General features: G+C 31.3%; 2 protein-coding genes and 1 pseudogene across 5 annotated transcripts; 1 reads left to right on the forward strand and 2 right to left on the reverse strand.

The window, feature by feature from the left end:
- The first annotated feature begins 1,016 nt into the window (after positions 1-1,016).
- Positions 1,017-6,283, forward strand: LOC114414292 (annotated as a pseudogene).
- Positions 6,284-7,306: 1,023 nt separating this feature from the next.
- Positions 7,307-11,596, reverse strand: LOC114415341 (2,3-bisphosphoglycerate-dependent phosphoglycerate mutase-like). 4 transcript variants are annotated; one of them, XM_028379976.1, is made up of 10 exons: positions 11,528-11,596; positions 11,342-11,407; positions 10,171-10,444; positions 9,768-9,991; positions 9,332-9,450; positions 9,073-9,229; positions 8,612-8,713; positions 8,408-8,527; positions 7,762-7,818; positions 7,307-7,684 (listed from the first exon to the last, which is right to left on the reverse strand). In XM_028379976.1, the coding sequence occupies exons 3-9, from the start codon at positions 10,439-10,441 to the stop codon at positions 7,774-7,776; spliced, it is 1,038 nt and encodes a 345-aa protein (XP_028235777.1). In that variant the 5' UTR covers positions 10,442-10,444; positions 11,342-11,407; positions 11,528-11,596; the 3' UTR covers positions 7,307-7,684; positions 7,762-7,773. The 4 variants fall into 4 exon arrangements, with proteins under 4 accessions (XP_028235777.1, XP_028235775.1, XP_028235774.1 ...); XM_028379974.1 differs by having other exon boundaries at positions 11,508-11,596; XM_028379973.1 differs by lacking the exons at positions 11,342-11,407; positions 11,528-11,596 and adding an exon at positions 10,977-11,278.
- A 3,382-nt stretch (positions 11,597-14,978) lies between these two features.
- LOC114415342 (protein DOWNSTREAM OF FLC-like) lies at positions 14,979-16,892 on the reverse strand. Its single transcript, XM_028379978.1, has 2 exons — positions 16,352-16,892; positions 14,979-15,547 (listed from the first exon to the last, which is right to left on the reverse strand). Exons 1-2 carry the CDS (start codon positions 16,506-16,508, stop codon positions 15,216-15,218), a joined length of 489 nt encoding a protein of 162 aa, XP_028235779.1. The 5' UTR covers positions 16,509-16,892; the 3' UTR covers positions 14,979-15,215.
- Between the last annotated feature and the right edge of the window lie 1,205 nt (positions 16,893-18,097).

An 18,097-nucleotide genomic window follows, 5' to 3' on the forward strand; every position in this document is an offset into this window, starting at 1 on the left:
AAATAAATAAAATATACTACAAGTCTACAACTCGCAGTATCAATATTATTTTTCTTCGTTGTATATGAAAGGAGGGAGAAAATGAGAGGTATAAGACTAGAGTGGAATATCCAGCAAAAATCTCATTAGAACCGATTCACAATTATAATAATGGACCTGAACTGCATATTTCACCGTTTCCTAAGATGTATCAACAACGGGCTCATGGAAACAATTACTTGCTCGCCGTATGAGATAAATTACAGCGTTTCCACATTTATAAGATACATCAACAAGTAGTCAGTGCCATGCTAAATTAGTTAAAAAGAAGATTTAAGGACCTTAGTCAATTGCAACATCACAATAAGGTATCAATCCAAGTAGCGGATGATTACTGACTAATAATTGATCAGAGACTCCAGAAAGTGCCACATTTTCTGATATCAAAAACAGTAAAAAACAGTCAGATTATTTACCGCTTTGCTTATTTTCCGTTACTCTTATGTGTTGCCCATGCTAATCAACCAGACTAGTTGCAACCAAAGGAAAGATTTTAGATTTAACATTTATCCATGTAATTCGTGGAAAAGAAAAATAAAGCTTACAATTTCTCCTAGAAAAAAGTAGCACATGGAGTAACCCCGTTGGAGTATAAATCTAAGGTAAAATCACACATCAAATAAAAATAAAAAAGTTAAACACCATATAAATGAGAAGAAGAATTATATATTTATTTTTACATCAATAATGTCTTCAATAAATAAAAAGATTTTAGATTTAACATTTATCCATGTAATTCGTGGAAAAGAAAAAAGAAACTTACAATTTTTTCCAGAAAAAAGTAGTACATGGAATAACCGTTAGAATACACATCTGAAGTAAAATCTCACATCGAATAAAGATAAAAAAATTAAACATCATATAAATAAGAAGAAGAATCATAAATCTATTTTCACATCAATAATATCTTCAATAAATGGATGAATGTCAACGAGAAAATCATCATTCAATTGCAAAACTCTCCTGTTTTTAGACTCATGGGTTTCTTCGACGACCCTTGTGCAAAGCATTCATTTCTTGTTACAGATCGAGGTATCCTTTCTTTCTTTTCTAGGTATCTAAGTTTAACATCTTGCAATGAACATGATCCATATGATGATATGCAAGGGAACTGGATGATACATCACATGATGTAGTTCCAATTTGGTCTTAACTCAGTCATACTCGTCAATTATAACTCAAATCTCGATGCACTCCTTGATACAAATCTGCTTGAAGTAAAATGGAGTATTACGTTTATGCTTTTATCAAATGATGCCTCAATTTATGTATGTTGCAATGTAATTATGTTGTTAATAACATCCTAACAACTACACATATCCCTACGCTATCTTGAAGGAATATTTTCATCCTCCTTTGTGTAGTCTCAACTCTGATAAGTAACACATGATAATTAAAATTATAATAATATTTGGGTTAAATTATTTTTTTTCTATCTTTATATTTATATTATAACATGATAACAAAAAAACACACATTACTATTTAAAAATACATAAAATATTAAATATTATATTTGAAGAATGCTACTACCTATTCTAGTTGAAGTGTATTAGCATTTAACACAAAATTTAGATGATAAAATCATCGGTTGCTTTATTTTCCAAAATTTAATTCAAGGATATTGTCGTATTTTATTATTTAATTTTAAAAAAATAGATTTTTTTTCTCTCGTATTATTCTCCTGTACATAAGGAATTTTTTATTTTATTTTTTAAATTAAATGATAAAGTACAATAATATTCTTAAATTACACTTTGAAAAATAGACTATTCGATGATTTTTTAGTTCATTTTTTTTATATTGAATGCATCAATTTGATGGATATTAACATTCCCCATTATATTTATTATTTATATAGTACGATTCTCCCATTTCCTTGAAGATGATGGTTTAAAAATTAAAATATTTTTTTTGTTAAAAAATATAATATTTAATTTTATAAAAGCATACATCTTAATTTTTAATATTTTTTATTCATTAATGTTTTTTATTCATCTATCTTAATTTTTAATATGTACTAATGAAACTTATTTAAGTAAGAACACTTTATTATCATAAAAAATGAGAACAATGATAGTTTTATTTTATTTTTATATAGGAAACCATGATAGTTAAGATTTAAAAAACATACATGCGAACTTTATGTGATTACTAATTAATAAGTTGTTAATTTTGATCATATACCTGTAATTAATAATTATATAGGTCTAAATTTATAAATCTCACACTAACCAGGCGTTTTGGTTTCTTGGTTCCCTCACCAAGAAATTTCCACAAGGTTATTTAAGTTGACTATAAGATTAATCAATAGTTTGATATTTAGTCATATTTAAAAAAAATGAACCTATTAAAAAATATATTATGCGAGTCCTTTTCCAAAAAAATATATTTTATGAGAATTAAATTTAATTTTTTTCTATAAACTCAACGTGTGTTGCTAATTAAACAACACCTATTGCTTAAAGTTTTTATTATTTGAGAATAAGAAAAATAAATATTAACGATTAAATAAATGGTTAATATTAAACACACGTCATACATAAATTTTCATTTTTAAAACAAATTATCTGAAATTTTAAATATTTATATCTTAATTTTTTTTTAATCTTGATCATATGTTTGTAAAAAAAATAAAATTAAACATTGCCCATATGTTGTTCTTCTCGTATAACAAACACTTTTGCATTAAATACATGTTTTACGTGTTTATATATTATCCCTTCTAACACCATCATATTAAATGAGTATTACGATTGCATACAACCACCACAGTACGTACATGTCGATTGACATGGACAATTAGTTTGTTATTTGTTATTAACCTTATTTAAATTGTATAACTGTCAGAATTTACACTAAAGGATAAGGTAAATGTTCGATTCTTAGATGCAGAGTTGTCTTAAATACTTGTAAAAATATTCATAATGATATCTAATTCGAATATAATTACTTTTATTGAAAAATATTTATGAGACATGTAGAAAGATATATCGTAACTTTAAGTATTTTAGTTTATTTCAAAACATTTCTTATTTAGAAAAAAGAAAATATTAGTTATTTTTAATGATATCTTAGTTTACACATATTTTACCTCAATATTTTTTTTAAAAATTATGTACTAATAATATAAAATAATATTATATTATCATCTAATCACAACTATAATAATATTTTTAACTTATCAAAAATTGTTTGTAACGCAGATAGTAAAAACAACTTTTTTAGCCGTAAGAATTGTCATTTGTGATAACTTTTAGTTGTAAAATTCTACATTTTTAATTGTCACAAATCATAACTTTTTTTTAAATCATAAATTAATTGAATTTTATAATAATTATTTTAAAAATCATATCAACTATAATTTATATTTAAATGATAATATAAATGCATGACTATTGAACTCATTTTTAAATAGATTCATAAATTACATTTTAACTCTATTAGTAAATATATTTTTTTTATAAAAATAATGATTTTATCATTAAAAGATTTTGTAATTAATGTTTTTTTAATATGTACTAAAAAATGAGACATCTAACACAATGTAAAATAATTTACATTCTTATTTAATCACAATGATATATATATATATATATATATATATATATATATATATATTAAATTTGTTGATTTGTTATACAAATTGTGGTTTCTATTATCCTCTTAAAAAAAAATCATGTAACAATGTTTTTTTTAGCATGCACACCGCCTTATTTGGACCACATTAAAACTGGTTAGTGTAACTGTCACACAGTGGCAGGATGCATTAATAAAGAAGCAGGAGCAGGAGCAGAACCTGAATCTACACTTGAACTAGTTCGGCGAGCACGCGTAAGGTTAATTATTTGCTTGTTTATCGTTTTCTGGCTTATCCACTTTCTCAATATTGCAGGGTGTTCATCTTAGCTACTAGCTAGTACCATTTATTTATTTCCATTTTCTTAAATATTACGTTAATCTTATCATGTTCTTTTTTTCTTCTTTGCATTTCCTCGAACTATGGTTATGATGTATTTCGTGTTTATATTGTCTTATGACTGTCGGTTCGTTTTTGTGAGTTTAATCGCTCTTCATTTTCTTCTTAGTTAAGTTTTTTTTACCCCGTGTGCCTTGCGTTGCAAAGGGTATACGTTACCTATTAGAAAGAAAGTGAATGTAAAATGTAAACGACATGTCAAGATGCACAAATAATTTTAAAATGATTCAATTTGATATCATTTCCAAATGTCTTGGAATGATACCGTACTTTGCAAAGGGTGTACTACCTTTTAGAAGAAAAAAAAAGTGAATATGAAATGTAAATAAAATGTTAAGACTTAAGAAGCACAAATAATCTAAAGTTTATTCAACTTGATGTCATTTCCAAGTGTATTGACTTGTCTTGTATGTGTACGTGTGTTTGTTGTGCTTTTTTATTAGCTTTCTACTTGCCGACTACAGTGAAGCTTAATTGTCATTATGTTTTGTTTTGTCATGCTCTATGGGTTTACAACTCTTATTCCTCAGGATCTCTAAATTTTATCTTAATTGAAAAATTCTTATGCCTAATTTTTATAATTAATAACAACAATAAAATCTTATCTCAAATCTTATCTCATCAGATAAGATGGTAAGATCAGTTACATGAATCACATACTTTCTTCCTTGTATGATTAAAACCAAACTATTTTTTTTGAAGCTATTAAAACCAAACTTTTATAATCAACACATGTTCTTATTCTTAAAAAAATAAATAAACTGTTGGAAAACATGTTAGAGAAGAAAAGGTTGGGAGAAAATATAAGAAAAATCCATTATCTGAAAGTGAGAACGTGCATGGAAATAGTATATGAAGGAAGTGAAGTTTATATGCAACATGTTTTGAGTTAACCACTCCTAACAAATGAAATAAACTTGCTAACAAAATTGTGCCAACTAACTTTGAGTTAACCACTAACTCTGGTAATATAAACTATTTAACATAAGTAAATGGCTATAAAAGGAATTCCACGTTACGTCGGTGGACCACATAGGTTTTGTTTAAGGAAACAATACTTTTATAGTTTGTAGTTATATAGGAAATTGCAGACGAGTCCGCATAATGAGGTGTTGTATAAAAATGTAACACTATGTCATTGTTGTTCAACTGTTCATTGTTAATTTTTTGTGTTTCTATACTGAACAGTATTAGTCAGGAGCTGAAAAAAAACTGCCTCCAACGGTCATGAGAAATTGGTAATATCTCAAGAACAGCAGGCAAAGGTATGTCCAATTATTTTTGCATTTTTTGTATATTAACAAAGATACTTTTACTCTTGTTGCATGTGAACTGAAAATATCAAGCAGCAATGTATAATAATTTGCTTCCTTCCAGATCAATGAGGTGAGAAGGTTGATAGGGCCACTATCTGATAAGGAATCTTTGTACTGTTCTGATGCTTCCATCTCAAGGTATTTAAGGTTGCAATATTGGAATGTCAAGAAGGCAGCTCAAATGTTGAAACAGAGCCTCAAATGGAGAAAAGAATACAAACCTGAAGAAATTCGCTGGGTAGGTTACTAATTGCCTTCAATTTTTTTTTGATGAATTTTAATTTTTAAGAGGACCTGAGAGAATACCAGATTAAACTGCGAAAGAAGTGTTCATAGCTCAGCCATATCTATGACTGCTTACCTTGTTTTATTTTGTTTTGGTTATATCTAGCAATATTCTAGATAAACTACCAGTAACTGATTTTGTTAACATATTATTGTCTCGCGTGGAATGTGTGATCTGGACATGCTTTAGGCTCGTGTCAATTTTCACGCAGTGATATTTTATTCTGTAAAATGTTATTTCACATGGATTTCTCCTTAATGCAGGAAGAGGTTGCTGAGGAAGCAGAGACAGGGATGATGTATAAACCAAATTATCATGACTAGTATGGGAGATCAGTGCTTGTAATGAGACCTTGTCGCCAGATTTCTTCTGAGAATCACTTTCAATATCTATCTTTTTGTTTTGGCACAGTTATGCTTATTTAATTAATAAGGATGTAATCGTATAAAAGTCAGACTCAGCGCTTGGAATGAATTAAAATGTAATAATGAGAATAAGAGATGTATTACAGTACCTTAGTTTTCCATTATATGCTGTATTTTGATTAGTTGGAGCCCTTGCAGAAAGAAACTTTGATAATCCACAAACTCTGTTTATTAACACTTTTTTTCGAGTAACGTCATCCATGTTTCTCGGTAACTAAATAAAAGGCTTTTCATCATAACACTTGTATCTTCTATATGGTGTTTATATATACATGCTGCTTTGGTATAGGCAATATATGATATATCTGCATCGACTTGGTGAAGTGTTAAATGCAGCTTGCAAAGTTAATGAGTGTATGCTGACTACTTTGGATGACGCTGGAGGATTTATGGTCTTTTCTCCTAACTGATGCATTTTATTTTTTTTTTGCAAAGATTATTTTTGTTAGTGTGTGTGTGCGTGTGCATTGTTGATTTTTAAATTGTGATGTTAGCTGCTATATAAGGGTGATTATGAATCTAGGGCCATTTGTAATGTGAGAGTGAATTGCTGCAGACGGTAAAGCTCTTTTAGAGACTGAGACTATTAATAAAGTTTGGCTATTCGAACGACCACAACACAAAGAAGATTATGGAGGATTTGTTTGATAAGGATAATCTTGAATCTGCATTTGGTGGGAATGGTAACACAGGAGTTGACATAAATAAATATGCTGAGAGAATGAAAGACGATGACAATAAGAAGCATTCTTTCTAGACACAGGCCAAGTCTATGTCATCAGTTGCACACAATGCTCCTCTAGATTCAATCAGGTTAGATGCAGTTTCTGATGCTTCTAACACTGGGAAAATAGACTGTTCCCCTGTTCTTAATTGATCAATACATCATGGTTGCTCAAAGGGACAGAAATGCCGTGGCATTGTGGAATGAGAAATTACATACCTAAATTAGTGTTGATTCAACTGTAATGCAGCAAGATGCTATGACATATATTCAAGACACCTAGTGTCAACTTCATGTATGATTTATGATGATAAATAATTTTGTCTTGTGCCCCGAAGGTTCTGAGTTTTGAAACAAGCAAGAAATGCAAGCTTATGCGTCAGCTTCTCGTGTGATTGACAATATTTTTCCTCATAAACAGGGATAAATTTTAAGTAATTTTAAAAAACTAAAAACAAATAAATAAAACCTACTATCAACATAAGTTTTCTTATCTTCGTTGCATATGAAAGGAGGGAGAAAATGAGATGTACAAGAGTAGTCAAGGAAAAGTAGGAATGTAGGGAGTTTTTATAATAAAACTTTCAAAATATCCAGTAAAATCCACAATAGAATTGATTTACAATTACAATTATCATAATGGACCTGAACTGCAAGTGTTACAGTGTTTCCACATTTATAAGATGCATCAACAAGTTCTTGGAAATAGTCGCTCGCTCACCATATGAGATAAACATACATAAAAAATGGGAATTCATCTCTAGATATACTGATTCAACACTGTACTCGCACATCGAAAACAACCTAGCTTTAGGACAAGTGCAAATATTCTATGTACCTAACACAGTGCCACTGAAAACATCTTCCCCCTTTGTGATTCAACTGTGACATTCCTGATTAAATGTGAATGTATTTCCTGAAACAGTGAGAAAATGCAATTTAGCATATTAATATAGAAGCAAAAGAAGAAGAAAAGAATCGGTGAGTGTTTACCTAAATAACATATCATTGGAACATGTCATCCAACTTCTGCTTGTAAAGAGCCAAACGCTGGGAACAAGTAGAGTTGTCAGTGCCTTGCCAAATTAATGACTAATAGAGCATCAGTCCAAGTAACAGATGATTAATGACTAATAATAGATCAGAGCTGCCAGAAAGTGCCAACATCATCCGTATACATTTAATTTTTGTGCTCAGTACCAAAGTGCAGTCAGAAATTTGAGGAACAAATGCCACTTTTTTGTTGGTTTCAAAAGCAGTCTAGAAATTCGCATATAATTGAATTTGTTATCAGAAACTAATCACTGCTTGTTTTCAGTTATGTGTTGCCCATGCTAATCAACCAGACTAGTTGGAATCAAAGGAAAGTTTAAATAACAATTTCTCCCAGATGAGAGTAACAGTGAGGCTTTCTTAGTTTAACAAGAAGAACAAATAACAATAACAATCATAATAAGTAGTAACATAGCGCTTAGAGACACGTGACAAATAATTTCACAAGCAAAAGCATTTTTATGTTCTATTCAATCTATTGGTAGAGGACTAAAAGTGCCATTGCAGTCTTCCAGACAAATAATATCTATTGTTAAACATTTCATTAGAAAAGAGAAGTGTCTTAAAAGGGCTATAAACAGCATACCCTAGTATAGGCATAAACTCCAGCTTCGGAAGGTCCTATGGGACTCCCCCTCCTAATGAATCTTCCCTCTTTGAAAATGTAAAGCATGGGAATTCCAGTTGACAGTTCCAAACTAATGACCTGATGAAAGGTGAAAGAAAAAAATCATAACTATGTATGATAAGCAAACTTATGAGCCACAATAATTCTGAATAACCCAGTCACCTCTTGGGAAGTTAATTTATCAAGGTACATGATAATGGATCTCAATGAATTCCCATGGGCTGAAATCATAACATTCTTTCCAGATAAAAGTTGAGGTTCAATCTGCAGAATTGATGTCAATAGCATCAGTCCTTTATCAGCGTTATATGATGACTTCAACCATACAAGAAATTTGGCCATACAACATATATCAAACTACTACATAGTTCCTCTCCTGCATATACAGGCTTGAAGCTACATTAGTAGCATAAAACACCAAACATATAGCAAATACGTAACTGAACTAAAGCAGAGTTACAGAGTTGAGAGGAACACCTAGTTTAAAGATTCACCACATTTCTGGAAAACTTGAACATCAAATTTAACACACAAAAATGAGGAGGGGAGGGTGGATGTAATTTACAAATGAGAATTCTTTTTAAAAAATGAAACAAAAATGAAAAAACTAAATTTCCACTTACTTGATCTCTGAAATAGGCAACTGCTCTTTCAGCACACATTTCCAAACTTTCACCATTTGGAGGAGGTATGTCATAACTTCGTCGCCACTCATGGACTTGTTCTTTCCCGTATCTGTCTGCTGTTTCTTGCTTATTGAGACCCTGCAGCTCCCCATACCTGAAAGGATAGCAATTATGTTATACCAATAGTATGTTAATCTTATTCATGACATTGTAAAACAGAAATTTCAAACACTGGAAGCAGGAAAAAGATTACTACATTCTTTCATTTAGTTGCCAAGCTGCTATGACTGGAATGGACTGTTTCTTTGTATCTTCACTAAACACTTGACTCCATGACCTTGCTTGTTCACTCTCATTATGCATAAAGATAGGGACCTGCTGGGAAGTTGAGGATTTAGGAAATAACATTTGAATACTATACTGCAGCAGATAAATTTTTTTTTCAAATGGTCTAGAATAGAGTTTATGTATGTAATCAGCAACAAGCATAGCAAAACCTGTCAATTTTTGCATTAACCAATTTTCTGGATTGTGGTGTCAGTATAAATAGATCAAAATTCCTGTCTTTTCAGTTAAGCACTAGAGATTTGGAATATGGTATGCTTATTCATATGACCGAAGCTTTCTAAGGAAATATTAGTTGCATATTGTGTCAGTGTTGACAGCAGAAAAAAGGTATCCATTTGTGTTACCTTCCCACGACGGTGCTGGGTCATGGCAAGCATGGCTGTCATTTGTGCACGAATCAAAGCCGATGTAAATATGACATCAACAGGAATGCTGCTAATTCTTTGTCCAGCTTCAATTGCCTCATCTATACCCTTCTTGCTGAGAGGGACATCAACACACCCTGTGAATAAGTTCTTCTCATTCCATAACGACTCACCATGGCGAATAAGGATTAAAGCAGCTTCATCTGAGTCAGAACATATTGAACAACAGTTAGATAACACCCAACCGACAACTTGAACTGCCTGAATGTTGCAACCACCTCAAACTTGGTGAATCCAACTTCAAGAAAGCAATAAACATGGACACATTTAGCAAAGAAGGTCATCCAGCAATAAGTATAATTGACATGAGCATTTATCTTACTTGATTTCTTGTGAGTGTCACCAATGTTGCTTCTTGAAGGGGACAACACTGGATCAACCACTGATGTTTGCGAAGCTAGGGATTGAATTACACAACAATTCCTCTGGCCAGAGCGGTTACTTCTTCTCGTTGACAAGCCATTACTGCTGATAAAATCCCTAGCCACCAATCTTACTAAATTGTTTTGATGTTTTTGGTGATTATTTAAATTATTCAGATAAGAATGGGACTGCAAAGTGCCAATAGCCTGGTAATATACTTCAGCAGCCATTATCTGAAAATTGAAAACAAACAGCTGAGAAAGACAAAACCACTTTAGAGTTGACAATTCAGGAACAGGGCAACAGTGCTTGGTTGCTGTGGTGCACAAGAGATGTAGCTAACATGTAGGTTTATTTAGTATCATGATGTACCCTCAAATATTTGAATCAAGGAAGCAACAAAAGGATACTTACTTGCTTAGAAGAATGTTCAATGCCAGAAAAAACAAAGAAAAAAAACTACCTTACATCACTATCTAAATCATCATAGCCATAGGGAAATTAGAAAAATGATTTCAAATAAAGAGATAGCAGATCTATAAAAGGAATATAGCAACGAAACAAGAGAAATCCCACATAGAAGTTTGATACGTAAATAGAAAAATAATGAGAAAGTTCCTTTTTTTTTTAATTTTACAACAAGTATTAAGTCAAAAACCACGAAAACAAATGGAATCAGCGTACCCCAGATGCAAGTAATCAAAGAAAAGAGCTAAACGAAGAAGCAAGACAAATGTGAAAGAGAATATAATGACATTAATATACCAGGTTTATATAATAGACGTAGTGAGGAAAACGAGGTGGAGGCAATGCAAGAGTGCGTAGAATGAGTTTATTATTATTATGATAGAATGTAAGGAAGAAGAAGACGATGATGGAAATACAGAACAGAAGCAAAGGTAATGTCCAAGGTAGTTGTAATTGTCAAGAGTCTCAACTGGCACGAGAAATTGACACAGCATAGAAATACAAAGAAGAAAAGGTGGTAGGTTTGTTTGTTTGTTTGTTGTGCACAAAAAAGAAAAAGGGTGAAAGTGAAACACCAAGAGCAGTGCACAACTCTTCTCTATATGGTGGGCTTGATAGTTGACACACAAATGGCACGTGTTTATGTTTATGTCATCACATACCAGTTCTTTGAAGACCAAACTTGACAAAGGCAGTCTCTCCCACCAACCCTCCCTTTGCTAGTATCACTGTTTTAATTCAACATTTCAACGATGAGATCAATGGCCTTGAAATTGAAATTTTCAAAGGCTATAAAATATAAATTAACCATGCTCGCGTGTTACATACAATAAACAACAAACAACTACCACATCGCTTCCGGTGGCTGCAATGGAATATGCCCTCGCATTGTGCGCCTGCCTTGAATCACCCATTTTCCTCCTGTACCAAATGAGGAATGAAGTTCTATCTTGGGCAAAATTTAGATGATTTTTCTAAATGTTTTTAAAGAAATCAAATAACTCATATTTTAATACATAAGCAATTACATTCAAATTGTGTGAGGTTTCTTTATGTAATATTAAAGAGATTAATTGATGTACTGAAAATATTTTTATACAGGCATTCAATAAAATTTGATCACTTTATTATTAGCTCATCATATTTATTGTTATGATGTTTTGAAAACAAAAACAAATTATTGTTATGATCTGATATTTAACATTGACAATAAATATAAGTTAATTAAAATATTTTTTTTAAAAGAAAAAGCCACCATCTTTGTCATTAAATAATTTTAAATCATTTGACTGTACTTTCATAAATTATTTTATTTATTTTATTAAAATTAATATGTTGACTAATTGTTACTGCCTCTAGTGTTTATCATAAGAAAAAATGATTTTACATTTATTTAAAAAAAAATTAAAGTAATATCAAGAATTTAGTTAGTTTATTTAAATTATGTTAATCTTAAAACAAAAATGATTTTTTGAATGATCTATCTAAAAGAAGAGCATTGTTTGATTCTCAATATATGTCAAATTTTATTGGATTAATAATAATCATGCATTATAAATAGGATTAGTCTATTACTTAGTGGATTAAAAAATATTTTTGGACTGTCTGATAAAAAAAAAATCATTGATTGACACTTGATATCAAACTTAAAAAGAAAAAGTGTTTTCACCTTGTTAAATGAATGGGATTTTAAATATATTCTCAAGACAAAGTTATGTCCCTTAATATCAAACTTTATTATTATTATTATTATTATTGAGGGCCTCGTTTATATTGAAAAATATTGGTGATTGTGAAAAGTATCAAAAGGACAAAAAATCTAGCCATTCACAAACTATTAGATTCGATTTCGATATTTGTCTATATATACAAAATATTATTAGAAAGAATTTCCACTTTTTAACACTGAATGATACTCTAAAACGTTTGAAATTTGAAATTAGATCAGTGAATCCTCTTCGAAATTTTTAAAAAATGAAAAAAAATTTCAAATGTGAATAAAATAGTTATATATAACCAAAACGTTGTTTTTTATTGATAAATATAATCAAAATATGTTTTTGCTAAAATTTATGTCCTGAAGGGTTGTACAAAATATGTTTATTGACATAAATATACTAATGTATTTTTTGACAATTGATTTTGATCTAGTAACGTATATTTTTTACATATATAAAATTTAAATAAAAATTATAGGTTTTATAAAAATTTATATATGTAAACATATTAATTATTATATCAAAATTAATTATCACAAAATTTATTATCTAAATTTACATTAGATATACATTAAAAAATTTAATGTTATATATAACAACATTAATTATATTATAATATAATTGGTCTATTAACTCAATTGATTAGAACATCGTGTTAAATATGCTAATAATGTGAAAATCACATTCGTGTGAAACTTATGAATACATAAACCTCTTACGAATTGACCAATTTGTATAAAACTTATGAATTGCCCAATCATATCAGTGTTAGGGAAGGACAAATAGAAAATCATACACAATTGCTGTGTGTACGGCAATTGTGCTGGTGCCAGAACAGCCCTGCGTCATTGTTTCGTGGGCTACTCATAAATTATGGGCTCATGTTTCTCGTTGCTTTGCTGCCATTTCTTTTTGCATTCCTCTTTTTTCTCTTTGCATATCCACTTACTTTTTTTATATTCCCATTCATCTCACCTTTACACTCCTCCCCTTCTTACAACCTCCCATAAGAGAAATTATTAAGTGGTTATGGTTCCTAATTAATCATTACATGATACGTAATTGAGTAATCTTATTTTTTTGTACAAATTGAAAAACTTAAATACATATCATATAGAAATTGGTTTGAACCGTGAACACTTGGTGGTCCTAAACTACCGAATAATGTTTCCTCACACACCGCACAGGAAGTACACATTCTTGTTTTAAGCCTTAGATACGGATCCCTTACCATTTTGTAAGTAAGGCTTATGATGAATACTCAGTGCTATTGAGCATAATTCTCTGCTTACTAGTGTGCTCAATATTGAACTGTATTTCTTGTTGTGTGAAGTGGTGGTAAGTAGCTCCATAGCATAATTTAGGAACTTACACCTGAACACTGTTCATTGAATGCTCCTAAAAATCTGACCATATAATCCGAATTCCTTGCTCTTTAACCATGAGAATTGAGAAATGCATCACAGGTGCACAATGCACTAGAACTTAGAAGTGCATACTTGCTTGAGAGAATCTTCATAAGACCATAACTTTTTATATTTGTATCACCGGTTCACTGTCAAAAGGGGGAAATTGGATTATCCTCTTGAAGCTCAATGATACTTCCTAGTTTTTTAAGTTAGCAGACTCATCTCCATGGATCTGGACCAACTATGGAAATTTGTTTCAGAGAGGTGAAACTAGCACCATGGAGTTCTCATTTGGGTGAATGTAAAATGGATTAGAAGGTTCTTGAGCACCGTCCACTGTGCACATAGATAATTTATGAGTGCTCATTGTGAGAAAATCAGAGAGTAGAACCCTCTCCTAGACTAGATAAATGAAAGATGCTAAATGAAAAGTTTGAGTGTATTCTTTGTTAAACTCTAATTTATTCCTGTGTTAAGCTAACTGAGAAATCAGAAAGATAAATTATTACAGTCTGATTCAGATATTACCAACTGTACATGGTAGGTTGAACTGACTTTTAAAGAGCAACGTAACTATAATTGATTGCTTCAATTGCTTGTATCAGCTGTGTCCTGTGTGGGCAGCTTGAGCTGCTGTATTACTCTATGTTTCTTGTATAGGAACACTAAATTTTTAACCAACACTTATTTCTACAAAATGTCTAAGCTATTTTTTTGTTATTTATGACTGGACAACGACGCAATTAATAAATCCAACTATTTTGATATTGATTTGATCATGAAAAGAAAAAATTATAGTAAACTTTGATTTTATATTTTTTTTATAAAAAAAAAAATAGACCAAAACAAACCCAACTAAAATAGATGTCGTTCGAAATCAACCCAAACCGCGACCACACACTTTTGCTCTTGTATCGAAGTGATTTGTGACTCAAATACTACCATCAAAACGTTAGGAAGAAAATGTAGGAACCTTAGACAGCCACCAACGGTCATAAAACTTAACCCTCAAAAGCCTAAAGAAAAAAAAATGTGACTGATTTATTTCACAATCAAGCCCTGGTACTAGTATAATCTTAATGGAAACAAATCAATCCAAGAGCAGTGGCCCTTCCTAGCAAATCAATATTCTTGATTCTTGACGAAAAACAAAACCCATCTACAATGAATGCAGATATAAAAGAATAGTTTATTATAACGACACAAAATAGACTACATCATCCTCAAAGTCCAGGATAGATCTTGATGTAATAATATAATTAAGCAGGGTCGGTCCATCAACATATATAACATGATAATATGAAAATGTCGAGATAAGACTCCACATCAAGATTGAATTAAATAGACATTAGAAAACCCAAATCGAAAGTAGATTAATAATAACAGTATTACTGAAATTAATTACGTAATTAATTCTCATTGTCGAACTCCTCGTATTGCCTGAGGACCTCAGCACAGCCAGAAGCAACCTCCTGAGACATGAAGCCCATGGCATTGGCGAACCTATCATCGGATGCAATGCCGTTGTAGCGGGTGAGAATAACGACGGCTTCGTCGCGGCCCGGGGTGACTTCCTTGCATTGAGGGTGAGGGCTGCTTACAAGCTTGGCACTGCATATTTGATCTGCGTGATCCTCGTCCACGTACATTGTGTATGCTCCAGTTGAGTCAGTGTACCCCTTCTTGGTGTACACAACCTCGTTGCTAACCCTGCTCTTGCATTGCAACATAATCTCAGCACCTGAAAACAATCATTAATCAAACAATACGTGTGTTACAAACTAGCAACAACTAGTAAGGGAATGTTTGGATTCACATTAAATCATTCAAAATTACCTTAGTTTTAAAATAAATGTTCACATGTTTAGTGTCACACTAAAGAATTGATTCTAGATCTAAAATTAATTGAGTGAAAGTGACTTAGGTTGTTTAAGATTTTGTGTTTGATAAAAAGTGTTATACTAATATTACTTTTAAGGTGCTTCTACAATAAAAGGATGCAAAAACAAATTATTTTACTCAAAATCAACTTTACAAGATCAATTTCAAATTTTGCAAGATCAACTACACTCAAATTTAATTATACAAAACTCACCCAACACGCTGTAAATAACAAAACAAACAAAAGGGGCAGTCTAGTAACAAGAAGCTGCTAACATCGTGTTGAAAATTTTTACATGACAACAGTAACGAAACACTAACTAACAAAGATTTCTGCTAAAATAAATTCTAGGACTTCGTTACTAGATCCTGCAAACTGCATAAACTAATTTATAGCCACTTATACAGTCAGATCTGACACCCCATCAGTAAAATTCGAAATGAACTACTGCATTTTTTCGAAACTGAAGGTTCTTAAGCGTAAAGGAATGAAATTTAAGTAAGAAAACAAAAGCATATGAACGAAAAGCTCAAAGATTGCATTGAAGCAACAGATATTCACTTTAAGAAGCAGATCTGAAACTTGGAACCGTATAACATAAATACTAGTATTTTTTTTTTTAAGAATAAAAAGAGTAAAGAGAGAAAAAGGGTTAGCAGTTACCGGCAATGTAGGTGGTTGCTGAGGTCTCAAAACCAGCACGGCAAGGGTCACAGTAGACGCGACCCTTCACGCAAAAAGGGTTCTTTGCTGGGCGAATGGCCACAACCATGGCCGGAAGCACACACATAGCCAACAATAGCACTGCTCTCGAGGCCATGATGCTCGTCACAGATAGAACAAGAACAAGAAGAAGAAGAAGAATATGAAGAAGAGTGTTTGGTTATAATAGATAGATGAGTGAGCACAAAGCAAATTGAAGCTTGAGGATTTCAATAAAAGGGATGGTTTGAGTGTGTGGGGAAGCTAGAGAAAATGCATAAAGAAAACAAAAGCAAAGCGCGTGATAAATGTTCAAGTGCGTTGGAGCGCACCGTAGAGGAAGGTGGTCTGGCAACTAAAACCTGCCACGTGGTTATGATGGTCTGATGGGGTTACGTGGAAGGGTGTAAAGAGAAGGGAACATAGAGGAAAAGAACTGAGGCGGTGTAAGAGCATTGTACAATAATGTTTGCAGCTGGCGCTGTCGGTGATCGCATGTGACTCTGCTAGTGAACACAAGCTGTTCGGTTCTCGCAACATGAAAGTGTATCTATTAACCCCGCGTCACGCGCCGAAAATTTTGCCTTCTCTCTAATTTTCACTTTTGGGAGAGTTGAGTAGCCTTTAATCAATGTCCATGGAAGTGAATTATGGCATTTGGCAAGTTTTTTCTATTCTAAATTTTGGAATCTGTAATTTTCGGGAGACTTTATTCAACTATCATTGCTCACTTCTTTTTTCTATGCAGAAATGTAGGGAGATATTATCTTCTATAAACTAAAAAAATAATAGAGAGGGAATCATACTAGTTTTAATTAAAATAAAAAAGTATTTTAAATTTTCATTTTTTTATTCATAGAAATGAAAGATAATATTAAAAAATTTATAATAACTTTTATATTTTATTTAACCGGCTGAATCAAGATCTCTTTTGACCGTTCTTTTTTAATAAAAGAGTTCTTACATAACAACTTATGATTATCTTGAGTCAAAAAAGATTAATTAAAACTTAAACTTGCGACTAGGAAGATGTTAAGACTTTATTTTTGTTTCATTACTAGTCCTTTAATGTTGATTATCATCGTTCATTCGATGATTAACCTCATTGTTTATGTATTTATTTACATGAAATAATTCTAAAATTATATTTGCAATTTATATCCTCTCGCATTTTAAGAAAAGTTAGTTAATATAATCACCACGAATCAAACTCATAACCATCAAACACAAATTGGTGACCTGGCATTAAAATTTGATATTGGTACCTTTGATAAGGTTGAATGGAGCTATCTCATAGTTCTTTTGTTGAAATTGGGTTTTGACTCAAAATGGGTTGGTTGGATAAAAAAAATGTGTATTGAAACTGTGGTCTTTAATGTTTTATTGAATGAAGAAGTCATTGGTCCTTTCCTTAATTCCCAGAATAAGACTTATACAAGAGAATCATTTATCTTCCTATCTCTTTATTTTATGTAAGGAGGAATCACTAAACTTATGAGCAGGGTTGTTAAATTTGAATTGCATTGAACCAAATTGTGATGAATTGTATCGAATTATCGAACCGTAAATGTAGTCCATCTGAACAAAATTATATCGTCAAATAGTTTGGGCGAATTAAATCCAACTATTTTAAAACTGTATTTAACTTGATTGAATCCAATTCTAACTGAAGAGCTCTTTAAACTGTTTCGAATTGGAAATGATTTT

The sequence above is a fragment of the Glycine soja genome, chromosome 6 (genome assembly GCF_004193775.1).
Source record: "Glycine soja cultivar W05 chromosome 6, ASM419377v2, whole genome shotgun sequence".
NCBI lineage: Eukaryota > Viridiplantae > Streptophyta > Magnoliopsida > Fabales > Fabaceae > Glycine > Glycine soja.